This window comes from Vanacampus margaritifer, chromosome 7, assembly GCF_051991255.1.
Source record: "Vanacampus margaritifer isolate UIUO_Vmar chromosome 7, RoL_Vmar_1.0, whole genome shotgun sequence".
NCBI lineage: Eukaryota > Metazoa > Chordata > Actinopteri > Syngnathiformes > Syngnathidae > Vanacampus > Vanacampus margaritifer.
Window position 1 is genome coordinate 21,136,826 of NC_135438.1, and position 23,057 is coordinate 21,159,882.

Consider the following 23,057-nt stretch of genomic DNA (forward strand, 5'->3'; position numbering starts at 1 on the left):
TTTTAGTCATTATTTTTTCATAAATATACAGAATTCGACTTTCACTTTCTTTTGTTGCACACTGTGTAAGTTACTTTGTGTGAATAAAAAGTGTGGCAATTTCCTTGACTGTGAGTGGAGTATGTAAAACCGCAAAATTTGAAAACTGCTCTTGTAAAATCCTTTTTCTTCCTCAGTTTATATATAATTGTATTTTGTTGAAAAATAAACTATTGAATATTATACAAACAAGTAAGAAAGATCATTACCATGCATTATTAGAGCAGAATGAGATGAGATGAATTGCAACAGATCAAATTAAATTGTGCAAGTGGTCAAAACTTTGCCAGTGTAGCTGACAAGTGAAAGGAAAACGTAAGAATGTAGATTTACATCATGTACAGCACAGTACAGTCTGAGTTGTTTCGCTTTTGAGATGTGAACACAGTCACTTGAACGTTACAGTGATTGGCCGCCACTCTGCGCGCTCACAGTATTCCTCCTACGTCACCCACGTACGACTTGAATGAGAGCCCGTCGTCATGTTCATTCCCGCCCGCCCGCCTCCACATGCTGAAGCGGATTGCGCACAGTTGCAGCTCGTGCGCGGATCACGTCACTCAACTACTACAATGATGGTTGGACTTCACCAACACTAGACGGTAATTATCGTTCAGTAAACGTCTATTATATGTACATTCTGTGGTGGTTTGTGGAAGTAGCTGTGCGCGTCATGACCGTTAGGAAACCGGTTTAAACAGACCTGTCTATGACGAAACCTGCGCACTTTGTTGTGTCAACATATATATTTGGACTATTCGGCATGAGCGCCTGGCGATAACTGACTGGCTAATACAGTAATTATACACTAGAATTTAGGCAATTTATTTTTTACACATGCGTTGGAGTGAGAGTGAAGTCATCCTGAAATCAACACATTAATTAAGACTAAGATACCTATTTAAATAAGTTATTTTTATTACATACTTGACTTCTATAGCCATATAGTTATTTAAATCGTCAAGAAATGTCCCCACAGAAAAACAATGACAGGATAACTTTAAAGATAGAACTTTGTATCTCAATATAGCATTTTCCTTAAAATTGCATGAAATAAACTCTAATGGGTTGTTTTGCACGTCCGCCTCCAAGTGCAGAGGACGTGAGATCGAGTCCGCGCTTCGGCCTTGGGTGGAATTTGCATGTTTTCCCCGTGCTTGCGTGGGTTTTCTCCGGGTACTCCGGTTTCCTCCCACATTCCAAAGACATGCATGGCAGGTTATTTGAACACTCCAAATTGTCCATAAGTGTGATTGTGAGTGTGGATGGTTGTTTGTCTCTGTGTGCCCTGCGATTGGCTGGCAACCAGTTCAGGGTGTACCCCGCCTACTGCCCGAAACCAGCTGTCGCCTATGCTCTGTCGGGGGTGCCAGAGCAATCACTGATGTTATGGAACTTTCCAAATTTTCAGAAGGATAAATAGGAGCGGGGATCAACTTGTGCGGACGTCCAAAAGAGCAGTTAAATGTCAGCGAAGTGAGCCTTTCACCTTCATATGTGGCAAACATTTTGTTGGGGGGCAGGCATGCTCCTACAGATGACAATCATGATCCCTTGCCGGCCACCGCCGTCCTGAGGAGATAATTCATTTTCTTTCTTTCTTTCTTTTTTGTTTAGCGTTTGGCCCCTTCCCCGACTGCCGGACGACAATAATGAATGACGAGAAAAAAATGCTAAAATGGCTATGCCACTGTTGTTCGGACCTGCCTTGCCTACTACCACCTGATTTTTTTTCTTGCCTTTCATAAAAATCATGGCATGCTGTGACATGAATGGAAATGTATCTGTAGGGCATTTTTTGAATTAAGGAAACAGCCTTATAAACGGGAAAGATAAAATAAAAAAGTAAAGTAAATAAAGAATTGAAGTATAGCGCGTGTTTCTTGAATTTCCGAGTAGAATTGCGATCGACACACGCACGCACAAAGCAATAAAAATGTACTCCCAACAACTGTCAAAGACATAAGACAACCAGATATGACAGACAGGGCATATGGTGCTAAAGGATAGCTTGTTGAAACTGGAGAATGTCAGGAACAGTTGCATAGGAAGATGTTTTGAGGGGAAGAAGAAAAAAAACTACCACTGGATCAGTTTGACTCTTTTTCCCGTCTTTTTCAGCCCTCTACACTCAAACCATCTCTTCAATTGAACATTAATATGTTCTTTAACGTGTATTCCAGTGAATTTGGCATCAGGGACATTATATATATTATATTGTATATTCTTCCCATGCCCGCGCGGGTTTTCTCCAGTTAGGGTTTCCTGCCACATTTCAAAAGCATGCATGGTAGGTTAAATACTAAATTGTTCCTATAGGTGTGATTGTGAGTGTGAGTGTCTATTTATAATAGCCGTGAATTTTGCCTTTTTGACTTTCGCTATTCTCAGTGACCAGTTGGAATCCACCGTATTTGACAGTGTTTTTTCAATATTCTGTCAAGACATAACAATACGGAGTTAATGTTGCGCTTATGAATTAATGTGGTTTCATTTATGCACTGCAAATGTTTGTATGTGTATTTCAATGGTACTGTATGTCATTCATATTTATAATTTGAAAAAACATCCATCCATCCATTTTCTGAATCGCTTATTTCTCACAAGGGTCGCAAGGGTTCTGGAGCCTATCCCAGCTGGCTTCAGGCAGTAGGCGGGTACACCCAGAATTGGTTGTCAGCCAAACCATGGGTTTGAAAAAACAAGACTAGAAAAAATGGATTATTTTGAAAGAAATGCACATATAAACAGATAAATGACTGTTTGTGGTGCTTGGGCTTTATATCTCTTTTCTTTTTTCCCCCTTCTGTCTGTGTTGTAGATATCTGGACTTATATGGGGATTCCAAATCACTTTGAGAAGGATACAGTGTTTCAAAGAAAACATGGGAACAAATTAAAACCCAAGAAAAAGCTCAACCTTGACTGATTGTTGGAACTTTTGAAAGCAGAAGAAAGTGAAGCATGCAGAGTCACAAGACTGGTACGAGGCTGCTCTACAAGCTGACCTTGGTGTCTGGGATGCTTGAGTGTCTCTGTTTCGCTGGTGTCCTGTTTGGGTATGCCTCCCTGGTGTTTGTGTTGAAGAAAGATGGCTACTTCAGTCAGCTGTGTGACAGTGATCAAGACAGCAATGGTACAACCGCTGTTAAAGGTAAGAGACACAATATATATTGTTAGGGGGGGGATCCAGTGGAAGTTTTGTACACGTTTTGCAGTCAAGACATCTCCTGGGGGACATGGATAAGGAGTCTTGTCTTTGTAATGTTACAAATGTCTGTAAATAATTACATTGTTTCTTCTTTTTTAAAACGTTGAGCTAACGCCTCTTCTTTTTTTTTTTTTTTACAGTGTATAGGGTCATAAGGAACAGGTAGCCAATCAGTACCTGTTGTAGTTTTCAGAAATAAGACAACCCAACAACAATCACATTAAGGGTTGCGCTGCCATGGCTGCTTGCCCATGATGCAACTTGGCCTCCCACACATGCGCTTTTTATAATGTCGACCTCGAGAGCCCTTATCTGGCCTGTTTTCCATGTCTCCCTCCTCCGACACACCTGAATCCTATCATCAGGATCATTATCTGGCTTCCGCAGAGCTGATCATTTGATTCAGTTGTGTTGTAGGAGGAGAGCTATGGAAACCAAGGCTGGCTCTCGAAGATTGAACTAGGAGCAGGGCCGGTTCTAGTTTCATAGGGGCCCTAGACAAGATGCTGTTTGGGGGGCCCCTAGTTTGCCAAACTACAATGAAGAGATTTCTAAACCCTTTACATGGTCTCCTAAGATGCCACAATCTATTACACTTTATACGCAAAACAGACTACAGTTAAAATTAAACATCTTTTGAGTGCTTAGACACATGTTTAATTTAAATAAAACACAACAAAGCAAACTCAATTTGAAAGTGCAACAAGGAAAACAAACTAACTTAAAATAGCTCCTAAGGTTATCAAGCAAATAGACCATGAGTGAATAGTTCCATTTTTTTTTTAAATTACAGTAATATTGCAATAATACAGAATATTAAAATTAATCTGTTTTTATACTAAACATTGTGATGTACAGTGTATTTTTAATGCTTGTACCCAATTACAAATTTGTCACTTTTAAGCATTTTATACAATAATTCACATATTAGTTGAACTAGGGGCTGGCCAAGGGCAGGTTAACATCTATAAATAAATGCCCAAGGCTAGCAAGCTGGCTAGAAAAACAAATAAACAAACTTGCTAAAAATAAAATGGAGTTTCGCCTCCAACTATCCATCACCAACAAGTGCCTTACCTTTCTCCTTTGACCGGTTTTCTTCAATTTTATTTTTCTTCCTATTTTCTGCGCCGCTGAGATAACTTCTTTTTGATGGCATTAACGGTGTCTGTTTTGTTTGGTACTCTCGCTAACGGGAAAGGTAGATGGGTAGCTGTCAATCTTTCTCGTGACACAACAACACCAGCCACTGCCCATCATCACAGTTTATTTTATTTATATCCTATGTTTATTTAAGCATAAAAGTGATGTAATAAACAAATATTAGCAAAAGATAAAGACAGGACATTTTTGTCGTCCTCAGGTAAGACTACACATAGAGCTTGGGGGCAGTTCCAAATGTGGACTCGTCAGACCACAGTACACTTTTCCACTTTGCATCAAGTATTTACTGTATAGCCACCTGAGGGATCATAGGTCACCAGCATTCAATGTTGGTTTGTGTCCTTGTTGCTTATGTGCAGAAATGTCTCCAGATTCACAGAATCTTTTGATATTATGCACCATAGATGATGAAATCCCTAAATGACCTGTTATCAACCAACCAGTTCACTTGTGGACACTTCATCTTTCCCAGTCTTTTGTTGCCCCCGTCCCAGCGTTTTTGGAACGTTTATTTCATGTATAATAATAAAAAAAAACATATGTGCTGTACCTATTCGCCTGAAACAGAGATACAGTACGTTGGCCTTTCTTGCCATCTCCAATTGTTGTTTATTTTATTCTCACTTGCTTCCTAGTGAGACCTAATGTATGCCCCCCCCCCGTGTCTCTTCTTGGCAGGCTGCAGTAGTCAGGATGAGCAGTTTGCTCTGGTCTTCACCATTGCATCTTTCCTCAACAACTTTATAAATCTGTTTTCCGGCTTCCTCTTTGATTACTTTGGCACAATGATAACCAGGCTGCTGGCAATGTGAGTTTTTCCTCTTTACATTTGTAGGGTTTCTTGTGAGACCGTATTCTATTGAGACCAGGTTGGCCTTACAATTTACAGAATTAGCCTTGTTGCCTGACCTAAAGCAAACATGTCCAACAATGTCCTCTTAATGTCAAAATGTTTGCCTGGCTAATTTGGAGCCAATTTGTAATTATTATTGTAATATTTTCACTTTTACTTTTTCTTGAGCATATAAAACAACAAAATTAAGGCTTGTGTTTTTACTTTATCTGCAGATCTCTTTACACTACTGGAACCCTGCTTGTGACCATTTCTAATGCAAGTAGGTGCCAACTAACACACACATATGCACAATGCACAACCTATAATTTAATGTAAAAATGCAATGCGGTGGTCCAGTGATGACCATTATTAGAAAGGTCTTTGAAACATGCTACCAACTTTTCTGTGTTTTGTTGAAATCCAGCAAATCAGGCCATATAGACCTACATTCCCCCTCCAAAAGTATTCTAACAGCAAGGGCAATTCCTTTTGCTACAGACTAGACATTTTTTTGTGGTTTGAATATGAGAGAAATTCTCAGAGAGAAATAATTGCACCTTGAGACCTTCAGGAGCCAAATTCAGTGACATTGCATTGAAACAGGTTCATTAACAACATTTTATGACATTTACAAAGACAAAAAATAATAAACGTTGCCAAAGTTCAAGGGACCATTTTGTTCAGTGGAATATTTCAGACAGGACAAGTCAATCTCACACTTAACTTAGAATATGAATTGTACTTGTCAAAAAGGAGACTGAATATAGTAACCCTATAAAAGAAACCAAAATTAAAAAGAAGCTCCATTAAATGCCTGGAATAGCATCACAAAAGAAGAAAAGTTTAGTCATGTCAATGGGCTTGATGCTGTTATATGAAATGATTTGCAACTAAATATTAAGTCTTCTACATTTTTTATCTCTATTATATCTATAATATCTGTTCCAATACTTTTGGAGCGGAGTGGAGATCTACATGTAACCTTGACACCTTAACTAAAAAAGTGTTTATTTAAGAGATATATTAACCCATTTGACCACCTTTCCCCCCCAGCACTTTCAATCCTACTTTACCCTGCACTGTCCTGCATTGCTGTGGGGGGGATTCTGCTCCTTATGACAAACATGCAGGTAGATTTACCGTATAATACATCACTCTTAACTCATTTACGTGGTGGGTGTGGGTAGGATGGTGGCAGTGGCTGGTGGTCAGAAACACCAAGGCCTGACTTACATTTACAATCCAATATATAATAATAATAATACACATGACAATTAAATTCTAACATTTGTTCCATGAAATTGTATTAATCCATTTCCAACAATGAATTCTCTTGATTTTGTAAGAATTGTCTTGGCTGCACTGTCTCCAGCAGTAGATGTAAGATTTTTGGCCAGGCTGCTTGTAATGAAACAAATGATACACAGTGTAAAGAAATCCGCTATGATTTGTGTCTTTGTTTATCATAAAAGGTGGGCAACCTGTTTGCAGCTCATCGCTCCACCATCATCACTCTCTACAGTGGTGCTTTTGACTCTTCCTCAGCGGTGTTTCTCATCATTAAGGTAAACTCTCTCGTACACTGGTGTGCATATAGATGTGTATATGTGTGTGTGTGTGTATTTACAGGCGTGTCTCAATAAATTTGAATATTTTGGATGTAATTTATTTCAGTAGTTCAATCCAAAAGGGGAATTGCATACAATGTATGATATTAAGATTGTAAGCTATTATGATTCAAACCTGTGACGGTGTGGTCAATGGCAAGGACCCAGATGCAGAATCGTGAACAAAAGTTTATTGAGCACAAACAAAATATCACCTTCTTCTTGCAAAAGGTTAAAAACACAAAATCACTACGAGGGTAAAATTAACAGAAATTTCAAGTCGAGAAAACAGGCTGGAGAGCAACTGGAAAGCAGGGTTGAGTGATCTTGAGGCAAAAAATCATCTGGCACAGGTGGAGCATTTGGAGCCGGCTTGAGAAACCGAGGGATTGCTGATGTCCTGCAGGTGTGCTGAACGAGCCCCGCTCTCCAGCAGCTCTGCCCCGCCCTCTCACACTGCCCTGGTGAATAGAGAAGGGTGTTGATCAACATTGCAATCACAATGGACAAAAAACACAACCACAACAGAACCTACTTGATTATGGCTAACAAATGCCCTAAACAGACCACCTCAAGAAATTAGAATATACACAGCAAGAAACAATTAAAATGCTTTTTAATAAAGAAAGAAAGAAATAAAGTCATGGTTCTGTTTTTAAACATCACTCCTCATCTACTGTGCAGGTTCTACATGAACAAGGCATTTCATTGCGCTCCTCCTTCCTCGTTATGTCCTTGTGCTCCATAATACACGTTGTGCGGACACTCATTCTGATGCCCAGGACACGGATCCCCTACCCCCTAACACAATACTACACCTATGGGTAAGAACGTCATCTGTCTTTCCTGTACACTATACTGTTTAAATGTTACATGACTGATTTCATAGATTGAAATGTGGAAAAAGCAACCCCGACAACGTGGAGCAGAGGATGAGTGATAAAGCCCTGCCAGTTTCAGGAAAGCCAAGTTACAGGATGAACTCATCCGAGGAGGAGACACAAGTCAATAGGTCTGCAGAAGGTAATAGTAGTTAACATCTTGGAAAACATTGATGATAATATGTGAGTGTAAAATTTCACTAGCTCTATTGCCATGATTTCAGTAAATGTGACAAAACATCGGACACAGTGCAGTATGATGCAATGCAGTTCTAAATCACAGTAAAATATAACCACAATAGTAGACATACTAATCAATGGGCTCTATTGCAATATTATACTGTATGCACACTGTTAATACAATACCTTTCTCAAATTAGTCTTTGCAAAGGTATATTTTGGGATTACATCTGTTCCAGTGTATCCAGAATATTTATTTTCCTTTACGGTTCTAACCCAGATTTAGTGCCAAGTTTCAAGAGTTGCGTGCTGTCCTGGTTCTTCGTGTGCCACCTGTTATGGTTGTCCATCATGCAGCTGAGACATTACCTCTTCATCAGCACCCTCAATCCCATGCTCGTCCGCCTGGCCAAAAATGACGCCGACCTGGGTAAAAATGCTTGTTACAAGTCAGGTTTCCATCCAAATGTTTCGAAATTTTTATGCGAATTTTGTGAAAATGCGCAAAACAGACATGCGATTTATGCCCGTTTCCATCCGCTCTTCTTTTGCGAATATGTGCCGCAAGATGACGTTGTAGTGACGGAACTTTGGGACAATGGGGAGTTCCAGGTTGGAATGTTGGTTTTGACGGACTGAACGGAAGTAGTTTGCCTTGTTGGCTTCCCAGGTAAGTAAAGTGTGTTGTTACATTGAGAACTGATGTTAATAAAGCCATCTAAAATTGCATTATTGTATTTTTCTTTAATTAAGTACAAAAATAATCGTGTTTCTTCGTCTCCCCAAACATATCTTACTTTATAATCCGCCATTTATTGGGACTACAAACGTGCGTGTGTGACGTAGTATCGGTTAAAACGTGCGACGTATATCCGGTATTGTAGTCGCTTATTCGCAAAACCAGTTTCCATCGCCAAAATGCGCATTTTGCTTTTTTCAATACGCTTAAAAAAACACCCCTTCCAAGCGTAAATTTTTGTGGGCGAATTTTGAGCCTTTTTTCGAATTTCTGGCGTTTCCATTCAGTTTCTTTTTTGCAATTCTTGAAAATTCGAATAAAAATAGGTGGATGGAAACCCACCTACTAACTAACATGACATGCAGTACTTTATTTGGCTGATTCTGTGTGCATTCTACCTCCCTCAGTGAGTCATTACACCAATGCCTTTGCCATGACACAGCTGTGTGGAGTGTTGTGTGCACCCTGGAATGGACTCATACTGGACAGACACAAGGGAAAGCCTCTTGCTCCTGGTAAATCGGGTCAAAGCCCCTTATCCATTGCACTGGTTCTAGCCCAAAAGAACCTGGTTCCACCCTACCTGGTCGCTTTTCCATGATATGTTTTTTGGGGGTTGTGTGGTTTACAATGGAACCCTTCTTCAGAACTCCAACTTGCCCCTAGAATGCAGGCCGAGTAGGGCCGTAACATCACTGTCATCTGATTGGCCAACAGATGTAGACGTTTCTTTAAACGAGGTGGCCAGGAACTCCACTGCACACACCCATTTCTTGGTTTCATGTAAGCGAGACAGCTGGTCGCCGCCAAATCATAAATATACAGTATATACAGTACAAATATCAAAACCAAATGATGAAATTGTGAAGCTTGTGGTACAACTTTTAGTGAGCGGTGTGCACCACTCACCAGCTCCATTCATTTGATAGAGACTGAGCTCTCCATACAAATGAATGAGAGATCTCTAAAAGGAGGGTGTTATGCGTCATTTTGAATGGACCTGGAAAGTGTCAATATTTCATAATTGTAATTATGGTTAAGTATTGTTTATGTGTAATGACAATATTTTTATGACTTGGCAGTGGACACCGTCTTTCGTTGGCTTAAGAATTAATGTGGACCTCTGTACTTATGCCCACTTCATCTTCAGAAATTATTAGAACGATTGCCTCAATATTTTGGATTTTATGGAAGTTAACTCATTCACTGCCATTGACGGCTCTAGACGTCAAAAATTCATTTGAACTATTTCTATTAGTTTAACATTTTTTTCCACTTATGTTAACAAAAGTATGAAAACCTATAATTTTTTATTGTACATTTAGAATATATAAAATTTGTGATTAATTGCGAGTTAACTAGTGAAGTCATGCGATTAATTACGATTACAAATTTTAAATCGCCTGACGCCCCTAATTTTTAATAATCTTTTCTCTTTTCTTTTTTTTAAATTGCGTCAGGCGATTAAATTTTTTAATTGTAATGAATTGCATGACTTACAATAATTAACTCACGATTAATCACAAATTTTATATCTGTTCTAAATGTACAGTAATTTTTTTCTAGGTTTTCATACTCTTGTTAACAAAAGTGGAAAACATTTTAAACTAATAGAAATAGTTCAAATGAATTTTTTACATCTATAGCCGTCAATGGCAGTGAATGAGTTAAAAAAGTCTTCCGTGTCAAGGCAAATCAAGTTTGAAAAAACAAAATGCAGTCTTATTTTGTTTCCCGATTCAGGTTAAACACATGATAGAAGATCAGATAAAGCCTACTTGTAGATTTTTCAATTTTCAAACAAAAAATAGGAGAGGACTCGTTCAATTTACTGGGGACAGCACCACTGCCTCCTAGTGTACAGATGAGGGTTGGGCCTTTCGACATGTGAATGTTTGGAACCCGTGTGTGAATATCTTGAAACTGTGGCGTTTGTCTCAAAAATAAAAGTGTAGGCCTGCTTATCCATAAACGCACATTCAACAATTCACAAGCGGAATTGAATATTTTTAAATAAGTCATGATTAATGCCACACAACATGAATAGAGTAATGTGTAAATCACAGATATATTTGTGGATGTGAAAATCACGGATATCATTTGCGGATCTGATTTCTGTGTGAATAATTTTGAGACAAATCTCTCCCCATAATTGTCTCTGTGTGTAGGAGAAACAGAGCAGGAGGCCGACCTGCGCTCATCCTTGCTGTCACTGTTCCTGACCGCCCTGCAGTGCCTTCTCTTTTCCTTGTGTGTCTCCATTTCCTCCCTGCCTTTGCAATACTTCACCTTTGTTCTCCAAGTCATTAATCGCTCCTTCATCTACGGGGGGAATGCAGCCTTCGTTAACATTGCGTGAGTGAAAAACAAACAGATTGTGACAAATTGTTCAGGTGCCAAAAGGGTCATGTTTACTGACTGCTTCAACTGTCTTTGTGTTTTCTCAGTTTTCCAGCTTGTCACTTTGGAAAGATGTATGGCCTTGTTATGTCTACGTCGGCGGTAATCTCACTACTTCAGTACCCCTGCTTTGCGTTGGTTAAAGGACCTCTTGATGGAGATCCTTTTTATGTAAGTAATAGAAGACAACGTATGAGTGTTTGTTGTTACCGATGGACAGCAATAACCTGATTATTGGCCATTTTACCCCAGCAACTCATGCTTTTTCGATCATCTAGCTGTGAATTTTCTTCTTCACCTTGTTTGGGAAAACATTTCTGTCTCACTGGTTTCATCATATCAAAATACTGCTGTCGATGTAAACATGATGAAGTTTAAGTTCCAATGGAGATGTGTAATACAATATTTTTTTGATTTGAAGTCAGATCAATTTTATTAAAAACTTAAATGTGCTTGCCTGATAGTTTAAATTTGCGTATAATCGATGCCAACATGGAGGGGGGTGGGTGATCCTCTAAAAACAAAAAATATGAACAAATAATTTACAGTTTTTATATAACAAAGAAAAACATACACAACAAAAACATTATATAAGTTAACAAAAACATACATAACGAAGAAAAACAAAAATACATTTTGAGGCACTTACAGTAGCTAAGTGAAACATCATTTGTCTGCATGACCGTTTTATACTGCGACTAAGCTGCTATTTTTTTTTTTATTAAAAGCACATTACAAACTTTTTAGGGGTGGGCAAGTGGATACTGAAATAGATCAATAGTCCAATATTTCCATTAATTTCAATGGGGAAAGACTGTTTAAGAGTTCTGAGTTACAAGTGTGGTCATGGCACAAATTAAACTTGTATCTCAAGGCACCACTGTATGTTCTATGTTCATAAACATATTGAATGTTTTGCACGTGTCCCTGAAATTGCTGTCCTCCCTGTCATGAGGGGACTGCCTATTTAAAAAAGTAACTAGCATTTTGTATTTCCTTAAACGCCGGCTATTTTCGCTTGTTTTGTAATTATCGTGTGTGAAGCTGGATGTTGTCAAACTTGTCTTTTGTTAAACAGTCAACAGCCATCTTGCGAACGGAATCATGTTGCTAAGTGAATGTCCACCATATGCCCTTTAAATCCTATCCATAAATGTCCACCCTGTCAGCAAGCTCACACACTTTGCTCTTTGCATGTAGGCTACATTGTTGGCTTGCAGTTATCTTATTTAGATACATAAAGTGTGGGTGGTTTGTTTTTCTAACAGGAGAACATCTACCTAATGCAACCAATATGAAGTTCAATGGAACTTGTTTTGGTGAAATGAGCAGGTGTCAAAGACACCAATATTGACTCAACTGTTTTGTGTTGCAGGTGGACGTTGCCCTCACTCTGATCACTCTGCTGGTGTTCATCCATCCTGTGTATGTCTTTATCCACTGTAAGAAATTAGCCCGTCTCAGGAAGAACAGACAGACTGTCACATTTGACGTAAAATTGCCTGATGAGTCAGCATAACATAAATACTTGTACCAGTAATGGTATAAGTCAGATATATTTCCATCATCTATTACATATCTATTTGTACAATCCATTTAATAACTGAACAAATGTTACTTTTATTATTGTAAGTAGTGATGTTCTGACAAAGCTGAATGAAGCCTTTAATCTTGGTTTAAAAAAAAAAGTTTCATATATGCATACCTGCTGGTCAAAACCCTGATTGCCGTTTCAATGATATGTGATGACCTTTTTTCTGTTTTGTAAGTGTGACCGTGGAAATAATGGAAACTGACGGCTTTGTTGTAACTACTTTAACTTACATTTTTCAATTTAAGCCTCACATTCACCCATTCACATCCACACACACCAGTGGTCGGCTGCTGCCATGTCCACTGGGAGCAAATCGGGGTTCAGTGTCTTGCTCAAAGACACTTCGACATGGCCCCCAGGGCTGAGGATCGAATTTGCCTCACGGAAGGGAGACGACTACTCTACCACTGAACCACCAACCCTTATCACGAAAATAACACTATTATTTGTTTGACTGTGTGTGATTCATTCATCAAATCTGATCTTGATTAATGTGTTGTTAATGGTATGTATGAAATATGTGTTTGTTAAAACAAGAGTGTTGACATAAGATTCAGATAACACTGTATATGATGGAAAATTTATTCACTTTTATTGGGAAATTGTATTTTATCAACATTGACTTGGTTTCACTTTTTGAGGATAGCTTCCTTCAGTACAATACATCTGAGAAGAAAGAAACACTTGAATTCGTATTTGCGACATCGCTGGCCCGTAACAAACTCACAAATGAATTCCTGGAGTCCTCAACACACTCCAAACCTTGGTTTGTACGACCCATCACAAGTAACCACGACATACAATCTGTTGACAAGATATTTGTGATAAATGTACAGTAAATGTTTTTTTATTGCAATTAGAGGTGTCAAAATTAGTGCGTTAATTTAAAGTTCCTTTAACGCCACTAAGTTTTTAAACGCGATTAATGACCACCCCTTACTTGGAAAGCCAGTACTGGGGGAATTCTAGTCGCAACGCAGCAGACATGTCCAGATCAAAATTTAGCAGTAATGAATTTAATCATGTATATATTTGTGGAGACTGGGGTCAAGTTGTATTTTACAGTCAGCCCCCGAGTCAGCCCCCCTAGGTGTTCGGATGATACAGAAACCTCTCCTAACTCTTCATATGCATGAAGGTGTTTGAATAAAGGTTACATTTTCATTATTGATTTCATTATTGTTTGTATAATGATAGTTTTAGTTACAGTTCCATTTTTGTCTTTGCCAATTAATTTAATACATTTGCCTTTGATGTTGATTTTAAATATACGTTTTGAGCAATCCATTTTTTTTCTAAGATTTTGCTCAATAGTATCTCTCAGTATTGCAAATTTTCTCACGTAAACCTCACGTTTGACTTCCCTCTATAATCCCTTATTTCTCTTAGTGAATTTTAGGAGAAACTAATGAGAAACGTTTGAGACAAAAGGGAGAGTAAAATGAGACTGAGATGAGATTCTCACATTTGTCTCACATAGTCTCACTTATTTCTCCTTATGCTCATTTTCTCTTTGAAGTTAGATCTTAAAATTATCTCCATTAAGTCTCAGGTATGACTCCCTCTTTAATTTCTATGTCTTCTTTATTTCTCCTAGTGAATTTTAGGAGAAACAAATGAGAAACGTTTGAGAATGTGTCTCACGAGACAAAGACGAGCAAGCTTTGAGCAATAAATATTTCCTCTGGGTCACCCTAATCCACTTGTTGAAGCCAGAGGCACGTCTTTTTTGTCCAAACTCTTAACTCGTCTACAAAAAAGAAACAAATGTTAACAAAAAAAAGCCTACTTTTCCCCATAAGGGTCCTCGAGTCACACTTCCTGAAATAAAGTAGATTTTACTTACCTTGATAATTTAAGGTTTCTGATGAGGTTTCACTTCAATCCAGCTTGTAATACAAATTCACATGTGAATACGGGAAGTAGTAATCACCACTGATATGTCACACCTGTTTTGAAGAGGGCGGAGCGCATATTCGGTAGCAAAGCCATCATTCAACTCTCACAGGGCAAACCAACATGGCAGCCAGCTCCCAGGTCCCGCACACACTAAAATCCAGATTTTCCCCTGGGCAACACAACCACCAGAAAACAGTCGCACCATTGGTACACCAGTGTAAGTGGCACTGGAGGCACTGTGTGTACCAGTAAAATGTCTTGCCCAATGACTCAACGACACAACTTGGAGAGAGTGGGAATTGAACAGCAGACCTTCTGGTTACTGGACAACCAGCTCTACCTGCTGCCGCTGCTGCCACCCACACCTAAGAAGAAATAGGTCAACTCCCCAATTTCCAAAAGTGAGTAAATTGTCCTCCTAAAAAGTCCTCCCTCCAGGGTGGGTTACAACAGCAGGAACACAATTAATATACAGAGAGTATATTGCGTTGCTACATTTATATTTGTACTGTATTCTAAATTTTCACACAAACTCAGTCCCATAGTGCACTGATAGAAAAGGAAGAAAAAAAAAGACTTAAAAAAACTTAAGCCATGATTCAGTATTCACTCGGAAATTCTAAGTCCATTTTACAAGGAGCGTTGAGAATACATTTTACCAGTTTATTAAAAAACTAAACAAAAAAAGGCTACTTTAAGAGTGAGGTACAAATCCACAACCTTCAGGTTGGTGGACAGCCACCTGAGCCATGCCGCTCCTGCTGTGTGCTAGTATATTGCTATTGCCAGGTGGAATCCTCGTACCTGTATGTTGGCCTCATTTTGGACAGTCCAGCAATGCAGAAGAGAGACAAACAAGATTTGCTTAGCTCAGGTGGTACAGTGGTTGTCTCCCCACCTGAAAGTCATGAGTTTGATCCACAATGCTTGAGTAGCCTCTTTTTTAAAATAAAATAGTAAGATGTACTCAATACTCTCCTTGTAAAATTTCCAGAGAATTTCTGAGTGAATACTGAATCATGGCTAAACATTTGATGGTAAGGATCTTCTAATACCCATGTTTTCAACAGCCGTTGAGGAACCCCTTTTTTCAAAAAGGGTTCTCTGTATTGAAACGGTTTTTACAGGAACCCTCAGCTTCAAAAGAACCCTTGAAGATGTTTTTTTTCTTCAAAAAAGGGTTCCTCAGAAGCCCATAGTTCTGGGTAGAACCTCTGCTCTTCATGAAGAACCCATTTGGAACCCTTACTTCTAAGCATGCATATCATCTTCTTCATCCTCTTCACTCTTATCTTCAAATCACCTTGGTGAGATTGTTTGATGCTTTAGCTTCTCCACAAAAAACTCTAGTTCTGGTGAGTCAGAGGCTCCTTTTGCTCAATCTATACGTCCTCAATTGACCCGTCTTCACATCATGCTTCGCTGTCCTGATGGCGTCTTAAGCCAAATTTATGGGTTTGTTCCTTAAAGCCCCAGTGTGTATTTTAGCGCAATCTAGTGGTGAACTAATTCAAACCCACTATTGATTTCAATAATATGAAAAACAAAGTTCCATCACATCAACATACATTTTAAAAATATATATAATCGTAGGTCTAGTAATCACTAATTAATATTACATGGCTGTAGTCTCACGTTACTCGAGGCTGCCATGTTTCGCCGCCATCTTCCTGCTACGGATGACCAAAAGCACAACTTCGCATCCATAGTTAGCCCTGGTGGTGCTTGCATCTAGTGTTGGACCTAATGGGTTGGCTGCCGCTTACCTTCCACATCTGGGGGCTGCAGGTGGTTGTTGCTGATCCCGTTTTTAGCTTTTCCTGCTAGCTAGCTATTCTTGTTAACCACTTCAGCCTATAGCTGCGACTAACTCCCGTTAGCCGCTCCGACTAAATACGGCTCCCTCGGTCTTTCGGTTTCGCTCGCTGGGCTTCACACTGGCCGCCAAGTCCCCGTCGCTTGCAGAGATGCTCGTTTGCTTACGCAAACTATGAATTGGTGGTAGGCTTGCGAAGTATGGTCTCTCTGAGCCACCGTAGCGTGAGTGCTTCTAACAGCATGCGCTTTGGCTGCATTCAGTGCTATTCATTGCATTCTATGCTACTAGCGACATCTAGTGGTCATTTATTACACACTGGGACTTTAAAAAGTAACTTATTTTTTTTAAATGACCCAACACACGTTCAACTATAGTGTGTGCGATAATCTGCACTGCCGTGGAGATAATCGATACAATCTATCAAATTCAAAGCATAACAATCCAAATCTCAAATATTGCCTCCACAGACTGTGTGGAGAATATGTATTAATTTCCTCTGAACAGATACAAATAAACAAGTCAGCTTTATTCTGATTGGTTGAGCCACTATTACAATGTTAATATTGTATATTGCTTTGTTCTGAAAATTCTAAGGATCTGAATCCTGTGAAGTGAATCCAGTGCTTTAAAAGCCTAAGCATGTCGTTCAACATACACATCGCTCATTGTACGCAGTCGATGAATATCCGATGAAGTCCGTCCCTAACCACCAGGCTTTGCAAGTTTTCGGGGGGAAAACCCTGTAAAATAAGACGCTACAACAGTTTTTTACAATAAGTCAACTTGAGCACTCACTGTCTTGAATCCCAGCCCGTGAAACTGGGGGTCAGGGAACAAGCCACACATAAGACCCTGTTGACAGCCGGGTTGTCGTAATGTCTTGACAATCTTTGCCTCACCATCTGCTTTACCTCCGTTGGAATTATGGAGTCTCCGGGTCGGCATACGAGGTGGCGGGAAAGCAGGCAAGTGAGAATGGGTTTTAATAAAGATAAGTGTGGGAAAGCTTCTTTGGCAAGCGTTTGGCAGGTCACAGGACCGAACTTAACTTCTCCAAAGTGTCGGGACCACGTTTGATGAACTGACTGGATGTTGCGTTTACTTTAGACAACTGCTAAATGATCTGGATGCTGAAGCAGCATCTTCATCAGGTAAGTGTTCACATTTGACCTATTTAACAAAATCCCTTAAGAAGCTTTTACACTTGATGAGTGTGCTCAGCAGAGGATAGAGTCGATAGCAGTTGGGCCGACTGTGACTGGCCCATGAGCTCAACTCCATCTGCTCCTGTTTGCAAGACGTTGTGACCAGGCGGCTGGAGCAAGGTTAAAAGTGCACCCTGGAATTGTGAGAGTGTCTTGGAGATGTCAGAATGTGGCATGACTTCCTCAAAGATGCTCCAGGTGGACACATCACTGATGGCAGGCAATGGGCTCTGTGATTGGCCGGGGTCTCCACTCTCTCTGGGAGGAGCTGCTGGGTTCCGGCAGGTTGATTGACCAAGTATCTTCAGGTTCACATTCTCACCTGCACTCAACATCAAAACAACAAAAGATGCAGAGGATACTGATCAAGTTATTTCCAATAATTGTGCCAGAACTGTATTAGTTTTAAGGTTATTGAAGTCACTACATTTTATAATGAATAATAATGAAAATGAATTACTGCATATACTGAGTCATTGTTAATTACATTGGTAAAGTTGTTGGTTATTGTCAATAACCATTAATGTAATATAAGCTAAAAAGGTCCAATGCAATTAAAATATATATTTTTTCTCATTGTGTTATGTGTGACATGGTTTAAGTTTGACAACTCTGTAGTTTATGAAAGGCCAAGGCCTGCAAAAACTACAGATTTGAATAGCGTAGTTGTGACGTAGACTACAGTTATTATTCAAGCATCTGCAATCTTGTGCAAAGCTAAAACTTTGCATCAGCTGCCATTCTCTGAGGATTTGATGAATATGAATATGAAAAAAAAACTTGTAAAGCATTTAAGATGCAGAATTTTGTTGTGTTCTGAAACATTTTGTCTGATGCTGTGGAAGCTCTCCGTTAATCATAGATTGTGCTCGAAAATGTGATTGCAAAAAATGTCAGAGAAATCCTACCAAGGGTCATTGCATGCGGGGGGGAATTACAATTTTAACCACGCAGATTTGGATTTTCGTGAAACTTGCTGTACTTGTTGATAGTGACTAAATCTCAAATGTTGGGTCAATCGTAGCGGGGGTTTGGGAGCTATGTGGCCCCGCTGAGGGGGTGACCACCTTAATTTGAACCCTTATATTTATACTACTGGGTCAATCTTCACCAATGCAAATTCCAGAGGTTTCCCTCTTCCAACACACCTGTTTCCAATGAAGAGGATCATTATCAGGTTTATGTAGAACTTGATGAGTTAGTCATATGAATCAGGTATGTTGAAGAAGGGAATCATCCAAACCCTGCAAGACTCTGGCCCTCAAGAACCGGGTTTGCCCACCCCTGGTTTAAGAAATGTTGTTGCCATGAAATGTGTCAAGTCAATTTAAGACAAGTTTATTTATATAGCTCTTAATCACACAAGAGTCTCAAAGGGCTTCACATGCCCTCAGTTGACAAATAGCAACGACGAGTGTGTTTATCTCAATTACCTTTTTGTTAATATAGCCTAAAACTTTAAATCGTAAATAACTTTTGGAAAATAGTAGCGCAAGACAACTGTTTCAGCATAGGAGACATGTTTCATTGATTGATTCGTTCAGCTTCAGTCGAAAAAATAAAAACAAAGTTAATATAGCTTTGCAGGAAAATGTGCAGACCAGTCCTTACTGTACTTCACATGGCTATTGTGACTAAAAGTGTAATATAAAGTTGATGGAACGATACTGTCAATCTAAAAGAGCCTTACATCAAGCACCTAACGCAAACGTTTTCATGTTAACTTAAAAGTTGCACTTTTGACTTGAAAAGCAATCGCGTAAAAAAACAAACACATCGACGTGTGTGGCCACTGATTAGTTAAAAACTACAAAAATGGCGTCTTCAGTGCTTCTACGGTGGTCGACACAGCTCCTATTACTCCTCCAACTTCAACCTCTCGTTTCACTTTAATGTAGACTAATACAAAATACGAACAATACATGCCAATATAATACTCAAGCGCAACGAAAACTGTCGTTCTGTATCGGATGATTACGTTGTTAGGCGACAATTTATCCAGTCCGGGCTGTCTTGCACTTTGTTCCTTTAAATCTAAATACCGACTGAGGGGGGTAAATAAATGCCATGTCATCGAGAAGCCGTTCTTTGGGCACTGCGATACAAATATCACACACAAATAATACGTGTATGGTGCTCATACAGATATCGGAGCCCTTTTAATGCCCCTTTAAGACATTGCAAAGCGAATGTTCTGCTTCTTTTTTCAGGTTATCCTTGTTGTGAATGACGTCAGCACCCTGCGACAGCCAGCCAGGGTTGTCAAATATTCATGTCAATAAATCTCCACATAAAGCTGCAGAACAGTATGATTACTTTAAAGACTTCATTGCCAAGGTGAGATATATCAAATATGATGCAGTTTAACTAAATAGCCACAGTATAATAATATAGCTTGTAAATGTCCCTTATATCCTGCTGTTGAAAAAACAATTTCTTCTACGACTAGACTTCTTCGGCAGATTGAACAAAGAATGAATGTGATGCTTGTTTATTCAGTTCGCTTCGTTTATCACGTATCTTTTGATTTTCCTTTGTGTGCATATCGTTGGTTCACGCAAATGTGAGCCCTTATGTTGGCAGAAATTCGAACATAAATATATTATATATTTCAACAAACAGTAATTGCAGTAATTGTAATAAGTAATTGCGGAATAATAAAATAGCCTACAATTTGGGAGAGAATATGTGCATTTTGTTTTTTCCGATAAACACGTCACTTTTTACCTGAATTCCTCCAATCTGGCAACGGATAATCCTCGAATAGATTGTTAGTCATTTTAAGACGTGTCATTTCTAGACACACGCACGAGAGCAGAGGATTAAGAGTCATATATTTGAAGTTGCTTCATGTTTTAGGTAAGAAGTGCAGAGGTTCTCATTATGCTGCCTTCATGTGGTATCGAAATTATGGTAAATACCACCTGTCGAGTAGAAAATTGCACGTGAACGCCCCCTCATGTCGTATTTTCTACTGGATAACTGGGAATTAATTTTGATACCCGAGTTTCCGAGTTGAGGGAACTATTCAAGTTTCAACATGGCGGAGAGCGCCGGATGATTTGTGAATGGCAAGAAATATTAACACTTATAAGGGCGTTAACGTCCGCTAGAACAGCAGGTTGTTTTAGAATCTACACAATTACGTAGCATATACAATTTTGCTGTAACAACAAAATGAGACGAACAGAACTCGGTCGTAATTAGACGTTTCCGAGTGGTAAATTCCATATTTCCCATAACACGTGAAGGCAGGGTAGATTACATGGAACTGAACGTGTTTTTTTCACACGACTCTCACTGCCGTATCTTCAATGTCAAGTTGTTGTCACGATCTAATTATTATTATTTTTATTATTATGACGTTGCTTGTATAGCCGTATTTAAAGATGTTATGGCCGTGATTACTTGCCATAGCTCCCTCGTGTTTGTGTTACCGTGGCGACGTAGCTCCTAGCCCTAGATTGTTTTGATGTTTTGTGCAGAGAGAGTGTGTTGAAAAATGGCCCCTTATCCCAAGTTGCCGGCTGTTTTAAGTACAGTATTCTCGAACATGTCAAGGATCTGGATAAGCAGCTTCAGGAAGAAAGAATTCCATGCTCTGCTGAGGCCAGTCTTCACCTGACTGAGCTATCCACCGCCATCACTGAACTGACGATGGAGAGACAAGCCGTCTATGAATATTTAGAAGGAGTGGTCATCGAAATCAGCAAGCTGAGACACCGAATTAGCAACACAGAGCAACAAATGCTCAAGCAAGTGAAGTCCAACGTGGAGGCCCCTCAGGAAACCAAAGCTCAGGAGGTAAAGCAGCTCCACCACGACCTCAATATGATATCTCAGCTCAAAGAAGCCACAGAGAAAAAACTGGAAGTACATCTCAGTCAAACTGAAGCTCTGCAAGAGAGCGGGAACATGCTGATGAGGCGCATGATGGCGCCATTGTTGCTTTAAATGATTGCATCATCCTTAAGAACAGCATGCAGAGTCAGCTTGACCACACACGGCTACAGATAGAGGAGCTGTAGGACGGCATTGCTGCTGTGGAAGAAACCACAGCAACATTGCGAACAAACATGGCCCTTGAGAGAGAGAGGCTTTTTCCGTGCAACAAGACAACCTGTCAAGAAAGATGTGCCGCGCTGAAGAAAAAAACAAGCAGCAGAAGCAAGTGATCACGAAGTGCAGAAGAGATTTGGAAAGTATTAATGACAAGAACCAATCAGTATGTGACTGTTTGGGTACACTCCAAGTGGACATTTGGAGATGGAGAAGCGGCGGCAGCTTGAGGAGAAAATAAGCGCTAAGCTGGCGACCAAGTGTGATGAGGAGAAGTCAAGACATCGGGACTTGGAAATGCTCACCTTGGAGCTGAGGAGGAGGAGAAACCATCTGGAGCTGTCGATTGAGGAGCTGATAAAGAGTACGGAGACTCTGCTTGAGCCCAAAGAGGAGCTGAAAGCTGATCTGGAGAAGCTGAGAGCAACTTTAGTTGACTGTCTTGGTAAACAAGTTTCGGAGCTGAGACACGTGGAAATAAACATCTACCAATATGAGGCCAAACTGAGACAGGTGAGCGTAGAGAACGACAGATTGCGTCTCGCCATCAGACGCACGGCAGATGATGTGAGCAGAAACAGCCAGAGCAGAAATTCTTACCGGCGGGACATCGACCAGTTCAACACGGCAATCGAGGCCTTAGTGGCGAGCATGCATCAAGCCTGGATGGAAGATTTGATGTTAACTGAGAACAGTCAGAGAAGAGATGGTGCTTTGCTAGCATCCATGACTGACCTGCGGAAACATCTGGAGAGCAAGAAACGCCAGTTAGAAAGTGTCACCACACTCCAGCACACACAAATGTTACATTTCAGCAAAAAGCTATTAAAAAATGTTATGGGAATTGTTAAATAATTTCTTAAAACCACTCATTATTATTATCGTTATTATTATTATTAGGGGTGTCAGACGATTAAAATGTAATCAGAATTAATCTCATGACTTCAATAGTGAACTCACGATTAATCACAAACTTTATATTTGTTCTAAATGTACAATATTTTTTTCCTAAGTTTTCATACTCTTGTTAACATTAAAGTGGATTAATCACAAATATGTTCTAAATGTACAATAAAATGTTTATTTTCTTATCTTCCATATGCTTGTTATGTAAAAGTGGGGGGAAATGTTAAACTAATAGAAATATGGCTGCATATTTTAGTCATTGATACAGTAATTTCATATATTAAATTGAGTTAACATTAAAAAGATGTACTGTACTGTAAAAAATGAGTGTGATATTGATTCATGTTGTTCATTATCTGCCACGTGATGGCATAATTGCATTTGTAAGAAGCTGGTGACATCTCAGTGCATTTTTCTTTTGATATTGAAAACCATAAAAGCCTGTTTTTAAATAAGTACATATTTTTCCCCCCCTGATATCATTGTGTTAAGTACACAAATACTATGCTCTGTAGAACTA

General features: G+C 39.4%; 2 protein-coding genes and 1 long non-coding RNA gene across 7 annotated transcripts; 2 read left to right on the plus strand and 1 right to left on the minus strand.

The window, feature by feature from the left end:
- Window positions 1–510: 510 nt before the first annotated feature.
- slc43a3a (solute carrier family 43 member 3a) lies at window positions 511–13,816 on the plus strand. 2 transcript variants are annotated; one of them, XM_077571787.1, is made up of 13 exons: window positions 511–641; window positions 2,861–3,192; window positions 5,092–5,221; window positions 5,482–5,528; window positions 6,302–6,378; window positions 6,721–6,813; window positions 7,540–7,679; window positions 7,745–7,878; window positions 8,197–8,346; window positions 9,063–9,170; window positions 10,824–11,010; window positions 11,103–11,226; window positions 12,431–13,816. In XM_077571787.1, the coding sequence occupies exons 2-13, from the start codon at window positions 3,003–3,005 to the stop codon at window positions 12,572–12,574; spliced, it is 1,524 nt and encodes a 507-aa protein (XP_077427913.1). In that variant the 5' UTR covers window positions 511–641; window positions 2,861–3,002; the 3' UTR covers window positions 12,575–13,816. The 2 variants fall into 2 exon arrangements, with proteins under 2 accessions (XP_077427913.1, XP_077427914.1); XM_077571788.1 differs by having other exon boundaries at window positions 8,203–8,346.
- On the minus strand, window positions 7,032–8,769 carry LOC144055634 (uncharacterized). Its single transcript, XR_013294914.1, has 2 exons — window positions 8,286–8,769; window positions 7,032–7,316 (listed from the first exon to the last, which is right to left on the minus strand). It is a non-coding gene; the product is annotated as an uncharacterized LOC144055634 (long non-coding RNA).
- Window positions 13,817–14,608: 792 nt separating the features above from the next.
- On the plus strand, window positions 14,609–22,729 carry ccdc175 (coiled-coil domain containing 175). Of its 4 annotated transcripts, none has more exons than XR_013294751.1 (3): window positions 14,609–14,949; window positions 17,475–17,518; window positions 17,589–18,148. XR_013294751.1 is itself a non-coding variant. In XM_077570559.1 (3 exons), the coding sequence occupies exon 3, from the start codon at window positions 21,839–21,841 to the stop codon at window positions 22,484–22,486; it is 648 nt and encodes a 215-aa protein (XP_077426685.1). In that variant the 5' UTR covers window positions 14,613–14,949; window positions 19,783–19,909; window positions 21,134–21,838; the 3' UTR covers window positions 22,487–22,729. The 4 variants fall into 4 exon arrangements, 1 of the variants encoding a protein (XP_077426685.1); XR_013294752.1 differs by having other exon boundaries at window positions 17,666–18,148; XR_013294750.1 differs by having other exon boundaries at window positions 14,610–14,949; window positions 17,592–18,148.
- The last annotated feature ends 328 nt before the right edge of the window (window positions 22,730–23,057 follow it).

Bases quoted from the DNA above. Each gene is read 5' to 3' on its own strand.
- slc43a3a (XM_077571787.1), top strand. From the start codon at position 3,003: ATGCAGAGTCACAAGACTGGTACGAGGCTGCTCTACAAGCTGACCTTG. The intron at 8,347-9,062 runs GTAAAAATGCTT...TACCTCCCTCAG, and splicing joins CAAAAATGACGCCGACCTGG to TGAGTCATTACACCAATGCC. The intron at 9,171-10,823 runs GTAAATCGGGTC...CTCTGTGTGTAG, and splicing joins GGGAAAGCCTCTTGCTCCTG to GAGAAACAGAGCAGGAGGCC.
- ccdc175 (XM_077570559.1), top strand. From the start codon at position 21,839: ATGGAGAAGCGGCGGCAGCTTGAGGAGAAAATAAGCGCTAAGCTGGCG.